The sequence below is a fragment of the Odontesthes bonariensis genome, chromosome 6 (genome assembly GCF_027942865.1).
Source record: "Odontesthes bonariensis isolate fOdoBon6 chromosome 6, fOdoBon6.hap1, whole genome shotgun sequence".
Lineage (NCBI taxonomy): Eukaryota > Metazoa > Chordata > Actinopteri > Atheriniformes > Atherinopsidae > Odontesthes > Odontesthes bonariensis.
In genome coordinates this window covers 11,719,128-11,741,399 of record NC_134511.1, presented here as the reverse complement: position 1 = coordinate 11,741,399, position 22,272 = coordinate 11,719,128, and the positions used below count along the sequence as shown (strand labels likewise).

Genomic DNA, 22,272 nt, shown 5'->3' with positions numbered 1-22,272 from the left:
GCAGTAGCCTACTTCTAAACACAGTTAAAACACCATGAGCCACACTGGTTATATCATTTATTTTCAATCATATGAAAATGCATTTGTTCCAGAAACGTATTAACAAAGTGTACCAAAAATATGATCGTGTATAAAATGTGTAACATGGGATAAAGTGTGTGTAATTATTGCAGCGGTAAAAACAGATTTTTTTTTTTTTAGAGTGTGCAAATGTCCCCATAATCCCGCCCATAGGGAAAGCAAATAGATGTATCTTATTGGTTGTACGCGATGACGTATGACGTACATTTAGTTACTGAGCGCGGCAGAGAAGGCTTGCATCAAGAGTGAGCGGAGCAACATAAGCCCTCAAAGTATTTAACTCGCCTTGTCGTAATTTCACAGTTGACGGGACATATGGCGTCTACAACTACAGCACGGTTACAGAGCAGGAATTTACCATGGTGAGCTGAAAGTTGATGTTTATCACTTGCACGTTAGGTATTGCTAGCTAGCTAACATGGTCACTATAAGGTTGTCAAAGCTAGCCGCTTGTCTCAGAAGACTCACGTCTTCGGCGCACTGACGTTAGCTTTTGAAATCCTTACAAGATACTTGATACGTCCACATAGACGTAAAAATGCCTATTTACTTGTGAGCTTTGTGTGCATTTATTTAGTTGGGCTTTGTTTCGTTGACAGTTAACCCATGGTGTTCATCGTTCAAGTCGTCAACTGTATACATGTTGCCATTTGAAATGGACATATACCTATAACACGGTTGCAAATTAGTTTCAACGCAGTATTCAAAAGATGACTTCTAGGTTAAGAAGCTGCTTATCTTTTAGTGTTGTCTTAAAGTAACTACAGTCTAAAAAAATAAGAAAACCTTGGGACGGTGTGTAAAATGTTATTAAGATCTGAATCTAATGGTTTTTAATTCTCGCTAACTAATATCTCATTCACAATAGAGCAAAGAAAACGTGTCGGATGTTAAAAATATGATCTCATTTTGAATTTGAGGGCAGCATCGCATCTCAAAATAAGCTGTGACGGGGCAACAAAAGACTGGAAAAGTAAGTAATAAATATAACAGATGGAGGACAATGTGTCATTGATTAGGTTGAGTAGCAACAGGTCGGTATATGATTGGGTATAGGAAGAGCAGTTAAGAGAGACAGAGTTGCTCAGAAGTAAAGATGGGCAAAGGTCCAGCAATCTGAAAATAATTTTTAAAGATTCAAAAAGTCAGCATCTGCAAATTGTGGCGCCATTTCAGAATTTGCAAAGGCTTTGAATATTCCCTCATCTGCAGAACATAATCTAATCAAAAGATTCAAGTGCTGGAGACATCTCTGTGCACAAGAGATGGGGGGTGGTAGTCATGGAGGCCGTGTTCTGCGGACTATAGAGGAGAGGGACCATTCGGCTGGTTATCGGCATTGTGTTGGTGCCCATGAAACTAGGAAGTGGCACAACTGGAAAGGCACCATCAACGCTGAACAGTACTCGCAGATTTTAGATTTGGAATTTTTCAGGGAAGGTCTTGCATGTTTCAGCAAGACGATGCTGAACAACATACTGCATCTATTACAACAGCATGGCTCTGTAGTAGAAGAGTCCAGGTAGTGGACAGCGCTGCCAGCAGCTGGTCTCCTCAGCTCCCAGATGTTCACCGACTGATGTTAAAAGAAGAGGGGATGCTACACAGTGGTAAACATGGACCTGTCCCAACTTGCTGTCGTCGAATTCAAGATGAGCTGATATTTTTCATAAAATGGAAAAGTGCCTCTCTTGATTGGTTTTCTGTTCTGTTGTGAATGTTTTGTTAATTTGTTTGTAAATGATTGAATTGGCTCTGTATTTCCATGCAACACAGCATCCCAAACTTGGACGTGTCCAAAGCATTGGTCAGTAAGCGGTCTAATGTATTTAGTGCTGATGAAAACACGATTGTTTGATATGTGTCTGCTTTGTATTCCAGGGTTGAAAAATACAGACCGCAAACTCTTGATGAATTAATCTCGCACAAAGACATTCTGAGCACCAGTAAGTATGCACAGTGCAGGAATGAATGTGTGGTGTAATCTTCCCTCCTGAAGCCTCAGCCTGCAAGGTGCACTACAAACACACTCCAGATATCTATAGCTGGAGTGTATCTATATCTAAATAGCTATAAATGGCCTTTAATAAACCATTGTAGGAATATCTGTGTAGTGATGACTGTTCCTGCTGCCTGCCAGTGACACTAGGGCCCAATCATAGCTCCTCCCCTTGCCCTTGCCTCTCTTTTTGTTCAGGAAAATGTCCCTTTTCTTTTTGAACTCAAAGAGTAGTGGTCATCTAGCCATCCACACGGTCCGCTACCCCAAAGCACTTTGGTACATCGTAAGGATTGTTTGTAAAGGGCTGTATAAATAAAATACATTTAAATTTACATATAACCTCTTTTCATCTGTTCAGTCCAGAGGTTCATCAGTGAGGACAAGCTTCCCCACCTCTTGTTCTACGGCCCGCCTGGTACAGGCAAAACCTCCACAATTCTCGCCTGTGCCAGGAAGCTCTACAAGGAAAAGGAGTTCAACTCCATGGTGTTGGAGGTACAATGCAAATCCTCGTTTCCAGGTTTTGGTTTATTGGGATTTGAAGGTTTCAAATGTTGAAAAACTAGACTTCATGGCTCTTTAATATTATATTGAAATTGGTCTAACTTTGTTTTGTAGCTAAATGCATCAGATGACAGAGGTATCGATGTTGTACGAGGTGCTGTTCTGAGCTTCGCCAGCACCAGGACCATCTTCAAGTGAGACTCGGAATCAGTTATTCAGTCTTTGTAGAATGTTTTTAAAGCTCTTACGTTTTCAGCTAATAACTGAAACAGAAGTTGCTGTAAGTTGCTTCCTGTTTGCCTTCCCCTCTTGTCCTCCAGGAAGGGCTTCAAGTTGGTCATACTGGACGAGGCTGATGCCATGACCCAGGATGCCCAGAATGCATTGCGGCGAGGTGAGCCATCTGTTCGCCGGGGTGTCGCCCACTGTGTGCCGCACGGCTCACTGAGCAGCCACAATTTGGCTGCTTGTGAATAAGCCTATCTGTTTATGATGTTGAAACACAGATCTGAAAAATAAATGCACACAGCAATGTTTTCGTGACATTCATCGATCTTCTTGGCTGATTTTAAGAAAACTCCCCAATTAACTGAAGAAAATTGGAAGTATTAAATGAACACTGAAATGTCTTTTAAAAAAAATTCGACAAGCTACTTTACCTCATTACAAATAGACATGAAGTTCCAAGAAAAAACTGCGTAGATTATTTATTTATTTGTTTAAAAGGAGTCCCATCAGCGGACTGATGGTGATGCCTGTTTTTCACTGAAGGGTCATTTAAAAGCAACAGTTTCATATGTATAAAAGACACCATTATCAATGTTCCCTCTAAGCTGCGCGCCTGCGCAATCGCGCACTGCTCGCACATTCTCCGCGCACAAGAAAATCTATGTAGCGCATAAAATAAAATTCACCATAAACGTATTAATTAATATCTAATACCAGACCTAATGTTTTTCTGTACCATTTTTCAATGTAATGCAGTGAGTGACAGGTGTTCAGCCAATGATACAGTACGGTTTACTTACGCTATGCAGCCAATCAGAGCATTGATGGTGCTTGCATATGTGCCCTGCCCAAATGCGGTGTGCAGGGTAGCTAGCTAACAACAGTGTGGCGGAGTTAGGAGTTATCATGGCGAAACGAACGGGCAGCGCCAGCGACACATCCACTCACCAAGCCAAAGTAAAAAAAGAAATTCGGTTCTTTTAGGATGGAATCTGAGTATGTGCAAATAGAAGAACAAGCGGTGAAACTGGGTGAGATTTTTTTTCTTTTTCGAGTGAGAAAGATCTACTCTGCAAAACAAGGCTGCAAGCATGACTCTCACATATAACATACTACACATCTCATGAACAACAAGATTTTTGTCTTTTTCATTTTAAGTGGGCCAAATCGCTTATATTAAAAGTAAACTAATGAGAATCGCTGCTGTGATTTGATTCTTTTAATAAGCCGTGTAACTTGCTATGATCCAAGGTTTTAAACAGCTGTGATACAGGTGTGTGGCCACAGCGTGCACATCTGATGTTGCTCCCAGTGGTCCTCAGTGTGCTCAGGGAGCTTGTGTTTATGCCCAGACACATGAAAAATTAGAGGGAACATTGACCGTTATCTAATGTGCGCCTTCTAACGCCACTCTGTCACTGTCTCAGTTATTGAGAAGTTCACAGAAAACACCAGATTCTGCCTCATCTGCAACTACCTCTCCAAGATCATCCCGGCGCTGCAGTCTCGCTGCACCAGGTTCCGCTTCGGCCCGCTGTCCCAGGATCAGATGATCCCTCGGCTGGAGTACGTTGTCCAGCAGGAGAGGTGAGAAAACGTGGGACTGTTTCTTCTCCATGTTGCTTTTCATTTGACTTTATAGGTAAATAATAACCCCCTTACTTATAAGGAAGTGTGAGTTGAAGTATCAATGATGAACACGAGTCAAATAAAATATCGAGTGAATCTTTTTGTGGCAGCATTGACATCTCTCCAGATGGAATGAAGGCCATTGTGGCCTTGTCATCGGGTGACATGAGAAGATCACTCAACATCTTGCAGGTACGGCCAGAAGCTCAGCGCATAGAAAATGTTTGCCACATGTATCTGTCATGTGTAACTCGACATCCTCGCAGTGAGAATGGTAAACCTGACCGCTTGCTGTCTGTGTGGTTTCAGAGCACAAACATGGCGTACGGGAAGGTGACAGAAGACACCGTGTACACCTGCACAGGCCAGCCCCTCCGCTCAGATATAGCCAACATCCTGGACTGGTGCCTCAACAAAGACTTCACCACAGCGTATAAACGTATCCTTCATCCACCTTTTCTTTCAAGAAAACACCTCCTTCTATATAAACTGAACCTTTCTGCTCTGCAACTTACTAAATATGAGAGTCTATAGCTATTAGTTTAGACCTCAGTGCTTGTTTAAATGTTGGAAGTGTACGCAGGATTTACTGAGGTGTTGGAATTATTTGGCTGAACTTTATTTCTAATCCTAAAACATCTGCCAGCAGCCGTTCAGCGTGTCTTCTTGTAAGTCTTTAACACCCCTGTGACAGAAATCCTCCAGCTGAAGACTTTGAAAGGTTTGGCTCTGCACGACATCCTCACTGAGGTGCATCTGCTCATCCACAGAGGTGACAAATGTTTTCACTTATATGTCTCCATTTTAATGCAGTTTACTTTGCTGTTTTCAAATACCCAAGTTGCTCTTGTTTATCGGCAGTGTGCTTTTAGTTGGTACGATTTAACACCAGATCTCTAGCACACACACTCAATCCTTTAGGTGGGGAATGTTGTTTTGTGGCACCTGTGAGAGTAAATGGTGGTGTGTAGTGTGTTTAGCCTGAGTCAAAATGGAAGTAAATTCTGTTTCAATGCCAGTTAAATCTTTTGGGGCTTGCCTTGTGGTAGTCTCTTAATTTATTCATTTGTTTTCTCCATTCCAGTGGATTTCCCTCCAGCTATTCGGATCGGTCTGCTAATCAAGTTGGCTGACGTAGAGTGAGTGCGACGCTTTTGTTTTTTCCTGTAGAAGTGAAAGCACCATTACATATTAATAAGGCATCACCGCGTAATGAACGATTCCTCTGTACTCGTTTCATCTCAGATACCGGCTTTCTTCAGGAACCAACGAAAAGATCCAGCTCAGCTCCATGATAGCAGCGTTCCAGGCAGTGAGAGACCTTGTGGTCAGCGAGGCCTCGCAAAAATAAGCAGCTTCGACTTGTCACCAGAATTCGGTTTCAGACCACAGACACGGGGAGATAAATATTTCAAGTTGTCAGCAGATCGCTATCACTTTGTTTATACCGCAGTGAAAAACAAGCGAAGCACATGACTGCATTCCAAGCTCCAGATGAATAATAAATCTCCAACATGTAAATGTGTTTCAATCACTTTAATAAAACCTTTTTCAGTTTTTGTTATATTCTGTCAACAACTAACACGAGCAGGTACAGCAGCAGCGCTCCTCTCATGAATATGAGCACAGGAATTAAAAATGCATAAACATTTTCTATTTACACAATAAATTAGCAGTATAAAATGGTGATATTCAAGTTAAATGATGTGAGCATTTAGTTTACGGATCTTATTAAAGTGGTAGTGCAATAAATGGGATCTTTAGTGTAGAGCGTTGCATCTAAAGTAGATTACTGGATGGTTTTCATAATCGGTCAAGCTTTAAAGGTATTTCCTATGAGATACAGAAAAGGCATTTCTCATCCTTCTGTTTCCATTTAACTCTCCCAGTCCTCTTCGTCCGAGGAGCAGCAGGTCTTGAGCCGTTCAGGGATGTTTCTGTAGGTGAGAAACTCGAGGATCCTCTTGGGGAGGGGCAGCGCTTCTATCTGATGCGTGGAGACCGAGTGGCGCAGGATGGACCGACACAGGTGGCACAAGCTGGGCACCGTCCTGGGAGCCGTCCAGAACCTCACGTGGCCGTCTCTGGTTCTGCCGAGAGAGAGAGGGAGAGAGCCGAGTGGTCAGGGTGGCCGGAGGAACAGAGACAGATGTCAGTGCTTTTACTCGGCTGGTGTCATTTAAAGGGTGAGGGTGAAGTTAAATCTGTCCTCAACCAAAGGTCAGGTGCCAATAATGATGTGTTCACAGAGCAGCTGCGAAATTTCAGCTAATTTTAGTTCAGGAGTTCCTCAGTGGGGAAAAAAAAAGCTACTTTCTGCTGATGAATCCACAACGTAAGGCTGTTAAAGATGCAGAAATGAACATCCTCATTGTACCAACAGCTGCAGGCAATGGCACAGATGAGTATCCATGTAGAGAATCAACAGACTGCAGAGATTTTAGACGCCTGTAGGAAATGGATGTGGAAGTGTATTTGAACAGAGACGTTTCCATGCTTTCAACCTGGGTGAAAAACATGACGGTGGAGTGTAGTTTAGCTCTGAGAGTCAGATATAAGAGGGAGAGAGAAACGCATCAGTGTACCGATCCTGTAGGAAATTTGTCTTAAAAACACTTTCACAGATTTTTTTTTTATAAGATTGTGATGGAGGATTCAAACTAAAACATTTGTTTTAAACATTTTCTCCTCCATGACGAAAGAGGAATTAAATAAGTCGTTGATACCATTCAACGTTCGCAGCATGTTTTTCGTACTCGCTGACTTGCAGGAGCTCCTCACTGAGCTCCATCCTGACTGCTGTGAATCTGCCCACCTTACTTTCTAAAGCCAGTGAGAGCATCACGTTCAAATACTTAAATTATGGTGAACACTGATGACCTTCTTACCCGGTGGCAACTACGCCCCCTTGTGGGTGATAGTTGCAACAGAGTCCACTGGAGTCTCGGTCTGTCTTGGTCTGCATAGTCATGCGTCTCTCTCCCGGCTCCCAGATCCTGAGAGCTCTGCAAACACAAAGCATCCGTCTGAAGACAACAGTTCAGCGTGATAAACATTCACTGTTATGAGGTGGAACTAATAAACCGCTCACCTGTCATCAGTCACGATTGCTAAGTGCAAGCCGTTGGGAGAGAACTGTATCGCTGATATTTGGTTTTGCCCGTAATCTTCGAAGTAGTCCCTGTGGTAAAAGACAAAATTTAAAAAAAAAAAAGACAAGGCTCTTAAGACATGCTTCCAGCATCAAACTTCTTCCCCTGCTTGAAACTGATCTGTACCTTCCTGGTAGAAAGACTTTACTTTTAGTTCTTTCTGCCTTTCACTGTCTCCAAGTGTATCAGAAATGATGTGTTACGAACAAACTTACGCTAGAGTGGCCAGTTTCTCCGCCGTGTACGGATCCCAGAGGTCGATCCACCAGCTGGAGCCGCTGAAGGCCGCGGTGGCGAGCACCGCCCCGTCCGGAGAGAAGTCGCAGGAGGACAGCAGGCACAAGGTCTTATGGGTCCCGCCTGACAGGTTCCTGATGAACGTATACGACCGTAGACTCCACAAACACACCATCTGATCACAGAAACATCAAGCAGTGATGGGGAGTCTGTCGACTCTGCTGCGAGGACTGGTTTCCATTTGGAAAACTACAGATGTTGTATTTGAGCCATTCTTCTCAGCTGCAGACGTTGCAGTGCCAGAAAATGGAGTAATACGAGTCTCAGAGTTGTTCTGGCTGTGTCAGCAGGACGGGCCGAAGCGCACCGCGCACCGCTGAGAGTTGTTGTGATCTTAAAGTCTATAAATGTAACTTCAGTAATCCGAATGTGAGCCGATAGGAGATCGTAAAAACCTGAGATCATTTGAATATAAATATTTTCTTTACTCTTGCATAATTTGTTACCTGGTTGAAATGATTCTAAATGAATGTTAAAAGGGAGCTTTTACGCAGCTTTGACACTTTAGGCATAAAATGTATTAATAGCATCCTTCAGGGCTCTTAGTAACTGCCTGATTAAAAACAACAACAACTCACTCTATCAAATCTGCCAACAGATGCGATCATGCTGCAGTCGGATGATACGCAGCAGCAGTTGATCCAGTCCTTATGGCCTGAAAGGACCTGCACCTTTTTACCTAAAACACACAAAAAGAGAATCCAACTGAGCCGAATGTGGCTGAGGTAGAAATAACGAGTCCCTGACATGAAAGGGAACACGTGCAGATGCTGTTTGCAGCGATAAGACAGCAGAAAGCAGGCTCTGGTTCCCCTCACAGTCATTTTACAGGGTGAGGATTGCAGATGCATGATGAGGATGGCAGGAACATTCAGTAATCTGCCGACGAGCCTTGTAAATTGTGAGCGACGCTGTCTACAAAGAAATGAATCAAGAGCAAGTAATAAGATTCAGGCATATTGTGTAGTAGAGCCAAATCTGTAAAGGAAACCTATTTTTTTTTTTTTAAAACACTGGTTTGCAGAAGCTACATTGATTGTAATGTTCAGAAACTCCTGTTGTTTCCTCATGCCATTTAGTTCAAAACCGATCAAATTGAATTTTGACAACAAAATATTACTTATATAAGTAAAAATGCCTTATTTTCTCATGTTTTGCACACACACAACTGTCCGTGCACCTTTGTGAGCAAGATCCCAAATCCTCAAAGTCTTGTCCCGAGAAGATGATATGAGCGTGAGCGTCCCGTTCTGAGGGAAAACCAGGTCCCTTATAACACCCTCATGGCCGTGGAGATCAAATACAGCATTCCCTTTCAATGCAGAGAAAGAAAAGCTGTTGGAAAGAAAAAATTAATCTCCAAGCATTGTTTCCCAAACACAGCGCAAGCCTCACCTGTCAACACGTTCCAGATCTTTATCACCCCGTTCTCTAAACCTGTGGCCAGAAGCAGGCTGTTCTTCCCTTTTGTTGCTTTTTTAGCCGGCCGTGTCGCCGTGGCCGATTTGGGAGGTCTGGGGCCGAAGGCGAGTCCCCACACGGGGTGACCACAACTGAAGCTCTTGTCTCCTCGGTCGGTCTCTCCATCCTGACCTTCTCTGTGGGTGAGAGCCGCATCAAGTATGCAGATAGCAAATGTAGGCGGTGTGCGGCTCGAACAACGCTGTGAGAAATGGTGTCAACACTATGCTGGCAAGGTCTGATCTTGGTGTTCTGTTGTTTTTGTTTAGTTTTTCTTTAAGTAGGAGCTAATGACGCCCGCTTGGATTCTTCTTCATCAACACTGCTGCAGTTTCCCAAGCCTGAAGACGACCAGTGTTATATGCATGTAAACCTGGCAGTGACCAAGTCTACAGCATGTTAGTTCAACTATGGTCACATTTAGAGTTAAATAGAAAAAGCAAGGTATGCTTTTCAGGGCCTGACCAGTTAATGCACTGCACAGCAGCTTTAAACTGCAGCGATGCTTCTCAGCAGCCATTCACACACAGATTTCACGGCGAGCAGCTCTGGCCTCAAGAGTCTCGTCCAAGGCAGCTTTTGGTGGGCAGTGGGACGAGTGGGCAACATATTCTTCCATCATAGTCAGCCCCCTCACCTGTGGTGCTTTGAATCTGTTAGATATGATAACTTCCGAGACAACATTTGTTAGTAAATAGCTGTAGTTAATACGTGGCAAATCACGTATTTGATTAAGATCCTCAGGCTGAGATTCAGAGGGTTTATCCGTGATGTTTGTGCTGCAACAACCACCATATTGCTACACTTGCACTGCTCAAAGGTCAAGGTGGTGGCTGCATGACTAGCAGTCTGACTGGGCATGTCTTTGCAGGGGGAGCGGGCCGATCAAGGGAGATTAATCGTGTAAAAGAAGGTGACATGCACATAAAAAAGAGAAAGAGAGAGAGAGACTGTAAAATTGTTAACTAGGTTTATAGTTTTATAGTAGTTTGCTGCTCCCAGCCACTAAAAGATACGCTCTTTTATGATGTACATTTTTTCCTTCCAGTAGTTTTTATTTCACAAATATCTTCTTTTGAAACATTATGTGTTTCTGTTGCACAATGACATTTAGCCCACTGTGCATTTATGCGATTTTATTTCAGATAAATGGCTGAAACATAATTTCACTTATTCGTGGACATAAGATAACGTTGAATATATTTTGTCTGACTTTTGGAAATATCAACTCTCTCATTATTGAGCTGACCCAGTGACAGTCACTGGAGAAAAGCGGTTATTTTAAGGCCGTTTTGCCCCATATTCCACTCCGCAAATGGTCCGCTTCTCCTCGCACACGGTTGTCAGAATGTACGAGGGTGACGTGATGCGTCCCGTTGGGGGGGTGGGGGGTGGGGGGGATTGAATGTACAGGTAAACCTACTCGGAGTCGAGAGGCCAGGCGACCACCCAGACGATCCCGTGTCCCATCGACCAAGCGAACCAGGCTCCGTCCGGGGAGAAGTCCACGCTCCAGGTCTCGCATCCCGCCAGGTCCAGCAGGGACGGGGGGCGCCGGGTCTTTAGCTCCAGCAGGAGCGCCGGGTCTGAGGCTGAGGGGGGGTGGAAAAACGGAACAAAATCAACGTTTGACACGTTCATGCTTCAGCTGGCAGAGGCTGTGGGTCTTTCCCTCGACATTTAACCCTCCTTTCACCTCTCTCGGCTGCTTCTCCCCCCCCTGTAGGTTTTGTTTTTTTTAACGCTCCCACTAGAGAACCCGCTGCCTGGTGACGGAGCGTTGCGATGACAACACGACCAGGCTCGAGGATTATTCAGAAATGGGACTTACACGCTGCGTGCAGCTCTGCGTTGCTGTCAGTGGAGCACATCGTTGCCTTTTTCTCATTCTTCGCTTTAAGGAAAACGTCCTGAATGTTTGTCCCTTTTCTGTTCGACAGCAGCCGTCGTATCAAACGGAGTCAAAACTTCTTTCTCTCCTCGCTGCTGATATCAAGCGTTCGCTATGTGAAGAATGTACAAGTGCGAAAGGCAGTGTTCAGCTGATGTCCTGACGGCTGACTCACTTGGTACTATTGGCTGCAATGTTGCCCAACGTAGTCACGTTTTCCCTCTGTTACGTAACCACTGTGGGCCCTAACCACACCCCCAGGAGATTAAAAAACAAGTTAACAATCCTTTGGTTTCCACCCTTTATTGTTTCACTGCTGTCCAGCAGTGCTACTGGAGAAATCTTTGGAATAATGAATGCAGGAGCAAACATTTGTTTGAAGAAAGAGAAGCAGAGCTGCTTCATGTAAGAAAAAATTGAACATTTGAATAAAAGAAGCCATATATGGGAGTTTTTTTTCTGTCCTCAGAGTGAAACAAACAGACAAGAGCATAAAAAGAAATGTGGAGGAAACCTGAGTCCCAAGGTATGCTGGACCTTTTCTCAAGACCTCATTCAAATTATTCGTGTTAAGGCTGCTGTTCACGTTCATTTCCTGTATTCAATGATATAAACAGTCGTGTTTTGTTTTGTTTTTATTAACAGAAGAACAACTGGAAGGATGCTCCAACAGTCACCTTCAACCTGGGGGTCGTTTTTTGCTGAAGTTAACATATTTTGCCACGAAGAGAGAAGTGATAATGGATGTCAAATAAATGTACAAGTGTCAGAAAAAAAACACACTGGAGCCTTGTATGATATTGTGTTTGGTTCCATTTACAGCGTTTTCAGTCGTGTCATACAATCTTTAGCTTGGGGGTCGACCTTAAAACATGAACAAAAGGTTTAAGGTTTACACTTCTCTCCCCCAGTTTCCACCGAGCTGCATTAGGCGAGTGCTGTTGGCTTGGCTTTGCCAGTAATTCTTGTGTGATCACGGACATCGGCTTTAACTTTTTCACAAGCACCCCGAACGAACGTATAAAAAAAAATATCAGCACGGGGCGTTTTTGATACAAAGCATACATTATTCATGTTCGCGTTCACACTTTTCCAGCAGATAAGGTTCTCTGGATCTACTTTTGACGGTATGTTACATTATTCAAATGCTCTGACGTACATTTGCCCATTAAAAAAGCCACGTAGAAAGAAAAAGTAGTTTTAAAACAAGTCTGCATGTACAAAAAGTGTGCGTTTGATTCAACAGTGACGGCATAAAACTTGGATGCTGACTTTAACACCTCACTCAGTTTACTCTACTGTTCATTAAATCCTAACGTTTAATTTAGAATTTCATTCGAACACTTCTGGCTCAAGAAAAATTACATTTTTTAGTCTGAAAAAGATGCTTAAATTCGCTCTTTTTTGGTCCGACTTTCTCTGAAATGAGGCAAAGAAAAGCATCACAGCCTAAGCTGTGCAGAATCATTTCACGAGAAATTACTTAAATAAGTGAAAGGAGGAAAAAACCCTGAGTTGAACCAGTAATTTAATATTTTTACAAACCATTTGAGCCTTTATTTTCAAACGCTCCCACTCACTCTCGGCCGGATTTCATGCAAATCTGTCTGGATTCAAGTCATTCGAAGAGAGCGAGTCAAGTCTTTGCATCACAAGACAAAGTTAGAGAGGACTGATCGACCCTGCCGCATTTTTTAAATGTTTGAGTGCAGACGGGGATAGTCAGAGGTCATTTACAGTGTGCGCTGCAGCTTGTGGAGGTGCTCATAAAAATAAAAACCATCCACTCCACAAACGACCCTCACACATTCAAACTGCTGTAGGCTACATACATATTGATCGTAAAAATGAGCTTCCAAAAAGACATCAGATTGCGTCCTCGGTTCACATTCTCCCTGGGAGTAAAATGCATTTACCTAAAACGACATTGATCTAAAAAGAAAAAAAAACGCCAGCAGCTAAAATGTTACAAGATCTTCCGGCTCCTCCGCCTGTTCGGTGTCTTCCAGCTGCTGTGGACTTGTGTCGGCAGTTTCTGCGTCCTCGTGATCGCCTGGAAGAAAAAGAAAAAGAGGACGTCGTTATATATCCCCAAACACTACGACGCAAAAGAACACGTGCCAATTGCCACAATGGGGTCATACTGGATGGCATCCGATGTATCTGGACTAGCGTCGTGTGGCGGCCGTTGGTTACCGGCGGCAGCCGGGGGACGGCGTCCTGAAAGAGCTGCTCGTCATCCGACTCCACCAGACTCAGCATGTCTCCCCGGTCCTCTTCTATTTGCCTGAAGAGCAGAAAAGTTGCCGTGACATCACTGCGCACCTGCCTCTGTCAAGGGGCATGATAACAAATACTCTTTTACTACGGACATCGACATCATCAACACTCTACAGGTCAGTCCTTCGCCAGAGGCATTCTGCAGACATCAGTGTGGACATTCCAACAAAGTTTAAGAAGGTTTCAAGTACCCAGGAAAAGCACGAGAACAGTATCTTTAGAGCAGATCCCCATTTTGTTTAATGCATGTGTCCAAAGAGGCCTGTGCATAATTTAGAGAGGGACTATTCAGCTGTTGTCGGTAGCAACCGGCTGAGAAATGTGGGAATTCTTCAACAAAAGCAGTGAAAGTACAATAACGCTATCAAGCAAACACCGATGTAAAAAAAAAAAAAAAAAAAATCAAGGTTTCAGTATGCAGGATGAGTGATTCTGATGAGCTCAATGGAGATTTTGAATCTTGTCGTGGCTGAAACAATCAAAAAGGCTGTTACAAAGTATCTGGCTTTAGTTATTTATTTTGTACGAAACACCAACATAGTCCTTTATTTCTTGTGTGTCTACAGCCAAAATGAGTGCAACAGTTTCCCTGTTTGTCAAGCTATATACACACATCTGTTGTGTGTGCAAGGGACACGATACAAATGGTTTAATCTTTTTCTTAAAGGTTTTCTTGGATGTAACCCTTTTCTTAGTGTGGCACCCAGCCCCACGCACGCACATCCTGTCTGAAACACAGAGATAATGCAGCCTCTCCCACCTTCACAGGGTGGGCTTCAGACTGGGACTTTTGTTTGATTCTGACCGGTTTTGAGACGGTGGGACAAAACTTTCACAAGAGCACCTTGTGCGACTTGGAAGGAAAACCGCTCAAAGGAAGCCAGGTTTGGTGGTAAAACTGACGCTTAAAGTGATACTCCGGAGTAGATTCAACCTGGGGTCATTTGAACCGTGATATCCAGCCAAGTAGCCCACCCGCAGTTTTTTCGATATTGGCTGAACATCAGCTGAGTTACTGAGTTATCCCGAATAGCTTCGTACAAGGGTTAATGGATCCTGGTAGTATCTCCAAAATTACCACACTAAAATCACATGCCATGACACCAAACTTCTACAGTAGTACAAATATGGTCTGTACTCACAAAATGATGCATTTGGAAGTTTGTACATAGTCCAGGAGTTTATTATTATCAACACAAGCCTGATAGCTTTTCTGCTGCTAAAGCTGCGTCGACGTCACTTCAGAGAGCTGGGAGCTTCAAAATAAGATGAAGGTTGATCTACTACTGTAGACAACAAAGCAAGGCTGCTCAGTTTCTCCATTGATAAAATCACCCTCATCTTATTTTGAAGCTCCCAGCTCTCTGAAGTGACGTCGACGCAGCTTTAGCTGCAGAGAAGCTATCAGGCTTGTGTTGATAATAATAAACTCCTGGACTATTTTCACTTCCAAATGCATCGTTTGGTGAGTACAGACCATATTTGTACTACTGTAGAAGTTTGGTGTCATGGCATGTGATTTTAGTGTGGTAATTTTGGAGATACGGACCAGGATCCATTAACCCTTGTACGAAGCTATTCGGGATAACTCAGTAACTCAGCTGATGTTCAGCCAATATCGAAAAAACTGCGGGTGGGCTACTTGGCTGGATATCACGGTTCAAATGACCCCAGGTTGAATCTACTCCGGAGTATCACTTTAAGAGTAACAGTTTTTACGCGCGTCTTAACCGTTTAACCGATAAATGTTTTAGTTAATGATTGTTCATTTAAAATGTATAGAAAAGTTTCTATAAAAGGAGAGGGTTACGATAAATTAATCTGAATTTCAGCTAACATTACATATTATGTGTAGAGTATTTGTAGAGCAGAAAAAAAATGAAATACAAATTTCAAAAAGATAAAAATATATGAAAGATATAAATGTAGACAAATAAAAATAGCACTTAGAGCATAAAACAAGAGTAATATTGTCATACAATAAGGCCATCAATGAATCCATCACCGTCTACACTCATGCGGCCACGTTATTGTCCCACTACCTCTGTGCTTTTTAAACATCGGCAACAAAGGCCATCTTTTAACTCGCTGCTGTTGAATTCAAATAATTCCAATATGCAGCGCCGCATCAACGTGTGCTTCCATGCACCAAGCAGGTGTCGTGGAATCAATTCAATCGATTCAACTCCCCACGCTGCCTCTGTACTTTGGCACATGGTGACGATGGAGAACGAAGGCGCATCAGTAATGGCTTAAAGATCATATGCGAAAGCGCCGGTTCTTTTTATTGCCTTTATCAAAGTTTAATCACGCAGTTTCAACATCATCTTGTGATGTTCCTCACAGTCTCCGCTGATAAACGCTTTGCCAAGGCTGAAGATGTTTGCTGTTTTTTTTTTTTGCGGAGCTAACCCAAGCAACCTCAAGCTCAAAATACAGATGGATTGATTTAGATTAGAGTCAGTGTCGTAGTGTGTTAACCGGACACGTAGAGGGTAATAAAGATAAGCACGCAGTGTGAGATACTCACCCAAAGTCTCCTCCTGAAACAAATAGATAAAAAGTCAGTATTAGTGGTTTCACGCCGTTTCCACAGCTCTCACAGAAAACACTTCAGAAAACACATTCATACACACGCACAGAATGAACGGCGTGCATTTGGGACTTCTGCTGCAAAGAGACAAGAAACGTTACCCAAACAGATTCTGTGTCGACTGGAGTAGAGTGTTTTAGCCACAATAACGGCCGAGCCCACGATCAGCGCGGCGATAAAGACACCGATGATGGCTCCGGTGTAGGCGGAAGAGGCTTCTGAGAAACAAACACCAGGAGAGAGTTAAGAAGAAGCAGGAACAGGGCGGAGCAGCAGGTTTATCAGCCTTTCTCTGTTTGTGAGACTATCGGCGGCAGCCCGAACCCTTCCCGCTCATCCTCAACTCACTCTTCACAGTGAGGTAGACCTCCAGCTCGCGGATGGCGAGCTGGTTCTCGCTGTGGCAGAAGTACACGCCTTGGTCGTCCTGGCTGACGTTGAGGATGGTCAGCTTGAAGACGAGGCCCTCCTGAGACAGGACGTACTTTGACCCGGACACAATGCTGTCGTGCTGCAGCCCTTTTCTCCACACCGTGTTAGCGGGGGGGAAGGACGTGGTCTCACTGCAGGTTAGAGTCACGCTGGTCGCCTCCAGGGCCGTAGCCAGCGGCTCACCCACGGGGTACGGAATTTCTGGGGCCAAAGAGACAAACTTTTAGTTTTTTCTAAACATCATTAATCTAAAAAGACTCTTAGTACAGTTAGAGATCACATATTTATTCCAATTAGCTGCAGAGGGAATAAACCCCCCATGCAGGGCCAGAAGGTGATTTGTTAAGCTTTTAAAACAGGGAGATGGCAAAGTGGGCGTGTCCTGATGCTTTCCAAAAAGCAGGGATGGTCCCTGCTCACATCCTAATGGTAAGAAGATCCGTTTACAGCACTTCACTGGTAGATTAGGGGCTGGGCAACAATTAAAATTTTTTAATCTAATTAATCACATGATTTCCCTGATTAATCGCATTTGTACGCAAAATCCAAAAATGAATTCAAAAGTAGTGTATAGCTTTTAGCATTTAGTTTTATTCTAAATGTGCTGCCATATGAATGAAAGTGCCATAGCATTTGTTGTGCAAACATCAGCATTTTTATGTAGAAGCCTCGCTCCACTGTCTGTTTCCTTGAATGACTTGCTGCTATCAGTTGTGTGTTTTGCCTTTAAGTGATATTTTAGACTGGAACTACTACGCTGAGAAGACAATTCAACATGGCAGTGTTTACAGATGACTTTGGTTCCGTCTGGAAGAACTTTAAAATGAAAATGGCCGAGTAAAAGTTCCGTACCCTTCTCCATGTTTGGTGGATCCGCCAATTACTTAATTTTCTGGTTCCGCAGCAGACAGCAACAGACTTTTACAAAATAAAATAAATAATAAAACCTGCGTTAATGCGCGATAAAATATTTATCTGCGTTAAATAATTAACAATTTAACGCAATAATAACGAGTTAACTCGCCCAGCCCTATGGTAGATACATTTTGTTGCATTCTCGGCATAAAAAACTGAAGTCCAAAGCTAACATTTCATAGTTTTACATTGATTCGAGGGAAGCTAGTCTTTTCCAGGCCTAACACTGAAACTGGGACTTCTGTTCATCCACAGGTAGCATTTTTACTTCTTTTACTAAAACCTCATTCACTAAATGATATCATCCAATTGTTCAAACAGTGCCCACAGGCGCATAACACTGGTCATATCATTCCTCCCTGTACATACAAGCAAGAGGTTAATCCAGACACACCTCATGTTCGGGTTTCAGACCCGTCAGTGAAGGCTGAGGATATAAAAGCTGCCCAAACATGTCACACACTTCACTTCACTGTTTGACAAAGGCCTGGTAATGACCTTTACGTCACGAGTTGCTCGGGTAGCGACATCAAGAGCACGACACCAACTGTGTTTGAGACTCAAAGTCTAATAAAATAGAACATATGTAATCTAAAATCTAGACAAAAATAGCATTAAGGCTACAATTCACTTCATACAGAAAGCAGACTGAATCGGTTTTCTTGGGTTTGTCGTACTAAGGTTAACTTCACACTGCAGAGACGGAGCAGATTAGAACAGGAACCAGTAAAATATGCTTTCCTCATTGTATTCTCTTCCTCATTCGAGGAGTATTTTCTGACATACCTCACACAACCTGCTGATGGTTTGGGTTACGTCAATATCACGATTGCTATGCGGGTAACAGTTTAGCCTTTAAGACGGCCTTCACTTTAAAGCCAGAATATTCTGCCATTCATTCATAAAATACTTTAGCAGATGTATTTTGGTGAGAACTGTGTAAATTGGTACCAATTCAAGTCTTAAATTGTGACAAAGTTTCGATCGGAGCACTTTGTGAGCACGAGCTGCTTGTACAGTATGACTAACTGAGATGCTCAGCCCCAAAATAACCAGTCAGAGCCGAGTAAAGTGTCCCTCCCGCCAACCTGATCTACCACCAGATTACTTGGAGGCTCACAGTGAAAAGTCTTGTGGCTTTTAAAGTGGAAACGCATCAAATATTCAGTAGTTGCACGTCTCAGGATTATAATGTGGCTCATTTCACCACAACATGCTTACTGAGGGTTAACGAACAGGACTTCTCTGTCCCGGGGCCGAGAAGTTGGTGCTGGGCCGTGCACCTCATGGTCTGCCCGTCGGACAGCAGGGAGCTGTTCATGGTCACAGACAGGGTGTTCGTCACCTGGAAGGCGCCATCTTCCCCCCAGCGCAGCTTGGGCGGGGGATACGCTCCGAACCAGGAGCAGTTGAACTGGACCTGCGAGGGGTCCTGTGCTGGTACATACATACAGTCAGGGTGTGTGTCCGGGACATCTGATCAGGACAAAAAACACAATATCTTTAGTCCAAATGTCCAATCTGATTCTAGTTTCGTTTGTAGCCTATAAGCACTTTAGGGTTAGCAAGTAAAATGATGAAAGCAGACAGTGTTGTTTTCATGTCAGAAATTCTTGAGCTACAGCTGGAAGTAATTAAAGAAGAAAAAAAGAAAAAAAGTGCATTCAGCAGTCAGGGAGTTCACTCATCATGACTGCAAAAGAGCCCCAACCCTGCAGGGAATGCTGCAGAGGCCGCGCAGATGTAATTATGGTAACATCACAGTTAAATGCTTTGTCCAGCAGATTCTTTGAGAGCAACATCTTCAATCTTTCCTGTACATCAGCCCACTCGGGCCCCAATCCCAGTTCGTCCTCTCGCCCTTAACCCTTTGTTTCATTGTGATGAGATGTCCCTCGTCTCTTTTGGTGATCGAGGAGTGGTGCGTATCTCACCCTTCATCCGGGGCGCAGGGGGCCATATGGGTGGCTCAACGCCCACCTCTGTTAATTCACCCAAAAGAAAAAAAAACAAACAGGAGGGAGGAAGTGGGATTTTTGGATGAAATTTCAGCCCGCAGAAGCTCCACTGCTAGAGCTTTTTAAAAGGCTGTTTAGTGCTGCTTTTTTAAAAAAAAGTTTTTACCCTGATCCCAAAGAGGAAAATATCAAAGCCATTTAAAACACATGCGCTGCGGCCTTGATATTTTCTGGATGCCTTTCACACAGGCTGCAGGTGACAGAAAATGTCTGCGACACTGGTGACAACTGAAAAAATAAAAAATAAAAATTAAATTCCACAAGATCCTGATTCATTATAACTCAAAATTATGTAGATACACACTGACTGTATCCTAGATAAAATGGAAGATTTGATCACAACCCTGTGTGAAGCTTTCAAACGCTTTGTATACAACCGATTCTAACCCCGTGGAATTATGGGTATCCAAATTTAGATCAACTTTATCCATTTATTACAAAAGCTAGCTAATAATCAGGCCGGTTACTCTGACAACACAAACCCACGGTTTCGGAAGTTTTGGGATTTAATCATTCGGTTTATCGCAAAATAACGAAAGTTAAACCGAAGCCACGTTCAGAAACTGTATACGAGCAAATTTACTGTACAAAACACTTTCAGTTGGAAAACAGTTTTGATCCTTTCGGATATCAAAGGTACATTTCTGAATGACTTTTTTTTTTTTTTTTAAAGTTTGTTTTAATCATTTGGACAATTCCAATTAATAAAAAGATACGCTGAGCATTTAAAACCCCCACCAAGAGTCACCACTATTGTGTGATATTGTGTAAAACTGCTTAATCTAACATCTGAGAAAACATACAGCTTTGTTTCAGTTTAGGTAGAGCAAAAAAAGTCCTATAAAAACACATCTATAGATAGATAGTAAATGAGTCTACAGTTAAAACCATGTTGGGTGTTCCTGGTCAGCTGTGTGTACAATTCGGAGCAAGCGCAACCAAAATGCGAAGCCTGTAAAAAAGGACGCGTACAGGTCGACCAGATTTAAGACACATCTGTCTTTTGTTGTTTTTTTCCCCTCTTTTTTTTTTAAATAAACAGCCCTCAGGTGTGGCAATTCCATCACTTTTGCCACAGGTTGGTATTCCAAGAGTTTCGTAGAGCCTGTTGAGTCGCCACCTCCACACGTGGAATGCTGCTCCTTCTAGACTGTTTACGCTAAGTGAAAGCAGTCAAACCATTTTTGTTGGCATCTTTTTCCACCTTTTTTTGGAACATGCATTCATGCTGGTTTCTCACAAACACACAAACACACACACACACACACACACACACACAGTGTGTGGCTTCATTCTTTCCAAACAGCAGACCCGTCCTTTCTTCAGTCTGCATTTTCCTCTGACTAACATCAGACAGAAAATATTTTTGTCTTTAAAGGGGAAGCGACTTCTTCGTTAGTTCTGTCGGGTGAACTTACGACCCCAGACCTCAACCAGCTGAAAAGAACTCATTAAAGCCTTGAGAGATGACCCGATTCCTGATGGAATCTGATTAAATATGGGCCCTACCATTCCCACCCAGAAAAAAAAAGATCACCTGTTGTCACGTGACCTGCCTGACAGTTATGTTGAAGAACCAGTTTTGTAGAGAAGTTGTTTCAGTAACCGGTACATCTCATCATCACACCGGGCTCATGAGTATCCACTTACTGGTTACTTGAAGCAGCACATGAGCCTGAAAGCTGCTGTTGTCTGGCAGAGTGGAGGCGCACATGTAGCTGCCTTCATCCCCAGGTATCACCCCCATGATGTTCAGGCTCCCATCATGCAGCACGGAGAGTCGCCGTCCGGCGGGCGAAGGGCTACTAACTGAAACGCCGTCGCTCATGTTGACTTCTCGTCCATTTTTCATCCATGTTGTCAGAGTCGGTGTTACGTTTCCGACTGTGTAACACGGAAGTAGAGCGACGTCGCCCGGCGCGGCTGTCAGGGCCGTTTCGGTGGAGCCGTCACCCGAACCTGCCGCGTTAAAAAAGAGAGAAGAAGAGTTAAAAAAAAGAGCACGAGATATTATTACGACGTTATGATTTACCCGCGAGGCTCTAACTCACCTGACGCAGACAAAAGCAGGTGTAGAAGAGCTACAGTTGCGACTTTATTCATGATAACTTTCCTACATCGCCCTCAGAAGTAAGTGAACAGAAGGTTTTCTGGTCTAAAACCTGTCAGAAGTAAGTGAACAGAAGGTTTTCTGGTCTAAAACCTGTCAGAAGTAAGTGAACAGAAGGTTTTCTGGTCTAAAACCTGTCAGAAGTAAGTGAACAGAAGGTTTTCTGGTCTAAAACCTGTTCGGCTGGTCCACCTGTGAGAGCCTGGCTGTGACACGCGGCGCTGCAGCGGGCACCAGTACGCCCATTATAAACCAGGGAAAACCGACCATTACACCTGTACAGGTGACCAGTTTGACATGATGTGCCACTTCTGTGCGTCTGCAGCAGATTTACCGGACGTGCTTTGTTTACAGGAGGAGCACGCTGGTCCGGAAACGTCGGTACGATTAAACCACACCCAGAACTCACCTACTTAAAGGTGCAGTAACGTTATTTTTAATTGACGAATTGTGAGCTCACCACATAATACCCGGCAGTAATGTCTTTAAGAAAGAAGTAGTAGTAGTTTAAGAAATACAATTTAGTAGCTCATACAATTTTGTATCAGCATGTATATTCGTCAATGCACTGAAGTTGTGGCAAAAAAACAGACATCTAATTGAATTTGTTCAGATGAAACAAATATACAATTATATCATCATAGTACAATATAATGTAAATTATCCATATACCCTATAT

The 22,272-nt window shown here is 43.3% G+C and overlaps 3 protein-coding genes and 1 long non-coding RNA gene across 4 annotated transcripts; 2 read left to right on the top strand and 2 right to left on the bottom strand.

Annotated features, from left to right (window-relative positions):
- Positions 1 to 287: 287 nt before the first annotated feature.
- rfc5 (replication factor C (activator 1) 5) lies at positions 288 to 6,003 on the top strand. The gene is made up of 11 exons (XM_075467407.1): positions 288 to 443; positions 1,963 to 2,027; positions 2,442 to 2,578; positions 2,702 to 2,781; positions 2,908 to 2,981; positions 4,243 to 4,402; positions 4,555 to 4,636; positions 4,754 to 4,883; positions 5,139 to 5,216; positions 5,529 to 5,583; positions 5,690 to 6,003. Exons 1-11 carry the CDS (start codon positions 397 to 399, stop codon positions 5,793 to 5,795), a joined length of 1,014 nt encoding a protein of 337 aa, XP_075323522.1. The 5' UTR covers positions 288 to 396; the 3' UTR covers positions 5,796 to 6,003.
- Positions 5,966 to 11,436, bottom strand: wsb2 (WD repeat and SOCS box containing 2). The gene is made up of 9 exons (XM_075467406.1): positions 11,186 to 11,436; positions 10,778 to 10,946; positions 9,289 to 9,491; positions 9,074 to 9,205; positions 8,472 to 8,572; positions 7,812 to 8,008; positions 7,536 to 7,625; positions 7,333 to 7,449; positions 5,966 to 6,534 (listed from the first exon to the last, which is right to left on the bottom strand). Exons 1-9 carry the CDS (start codon positions 11,223 to 11,225, stop codon positions 6,321 to 6,323), a joined length of 1,263 nt encoding a protein of 420 aa, XP_075323521.1. The 5' UTR covers positions 11,226 to 11,436; the 3' UTR covers positions 5,966 to 6,320.
- LOC142382004 (uncharacterized) lies at positions 10,767 to 12,023 on the top strand. The gene is made up of 2 exons (XR_012769913.1): positions 10,767 to 11,771; positions 11,891 to 12,023. It is a non-coding gene; the product is annotated as an uncharacterized LOC142382004 (long non-coding RNA).
- On the bottom strand, positions 11,866 to 21,944 carry vsig10 (V-set and immunoglobulin domain containing 10). Its single transcript, XM_075467404.1, has 8 exons — positions 21,535 to 21,944; positions 21,134 to 21,442; positions 18,687 to 18,941; positions 16,467 to 16,751; positions 16,220 to 16,336; positions 16,056 to 16,068; positions 13,390 to 13,532; positions 11,866 to 13,298 (listed from the first exon to the last, which is right to left on the bottom strand). The coding sequence occupies exons 1-8, from the start codon at positions 21,584 to 21,586 to the stop codon at positions 13,204 to 13,206; spliced, it is 1,269 nt and encodes a 422-aa protein (XP_075323519.1). The 5' UTR covers positions 21,587 to 21,944; the 3' UTR covers positions 11,866 to 13,203.
- Positions 21,945 to 22,272: the final 328 nt, after the last annotated feature.

Excerpts from the sequence above, each read along its gene's own strand:
- vsig10 (XM_075467404.1), bottom strand. The coding sequence starts at position 21,586 with ATGAATAAAGTCGCAACTGTAGCTCTTCTACACCTGCTTTTGTCTGCG. Across the intron at positions 21,443-21,534 it reads CCTGCTTTTGTCTGCGTCAG|GTTCGGGTGACGGCTCCACC; the intron begins GTGAGTTAGAGC and ends TTAACGCGGCAG. Across the intron at positions 16,752-18,686 it reads GTCCTGTTCGTTAACCCTCA|AAATTCCGTACCCCGTGGGT; the intron begins GTAAGCATGTTG and ends CTTTGGCCCCAG.
- rfc5 (XM_075467407.1), top strand. The coding sequence starts at position 397 with ATGGCGTCTACAACTACAGCACGGTTACAGAGCAGGAATTTACCATG. Across the intron at positions 2,579-2,701 it reads TCAACTCCATGGTGTTGGAG|CTAAATGCATCAGATGACAG; the intron begins GTACAATGCAAA and ends TTTGTTTTGTAG. Across the intron at positions 4,884-5,138 it reads CTTCACCACAGCGTATAAAC|AAATCCTCCAGCTGAAGACT; the intron begins GTATCCTTCATC and ends CCCCTGTGACAG.
- wsb2 (XM_075467406.1), bottom strand. The coding sequence starts at position 11,225 with ATGTGCTCCACTGACAGCAACGCAGAGCTGCACGCAGCGT. Across the intron at positions 10,947-11,185 it reads CGCAGAGCTGCACGCAGCGT|CCTCAGACCCGGCGCTCCTG; the intron begins GTAAGTCCCATT and ends ACCCCCCCTCAG. Across the intron at positions 8,573-9,073 it reads TTGGGATCTTGCTCACAAAG|GTAAAAAGGTGCAGGTCCTT; the intron begins GTGCACGGACAG and ends TGTGTGTTTTAG.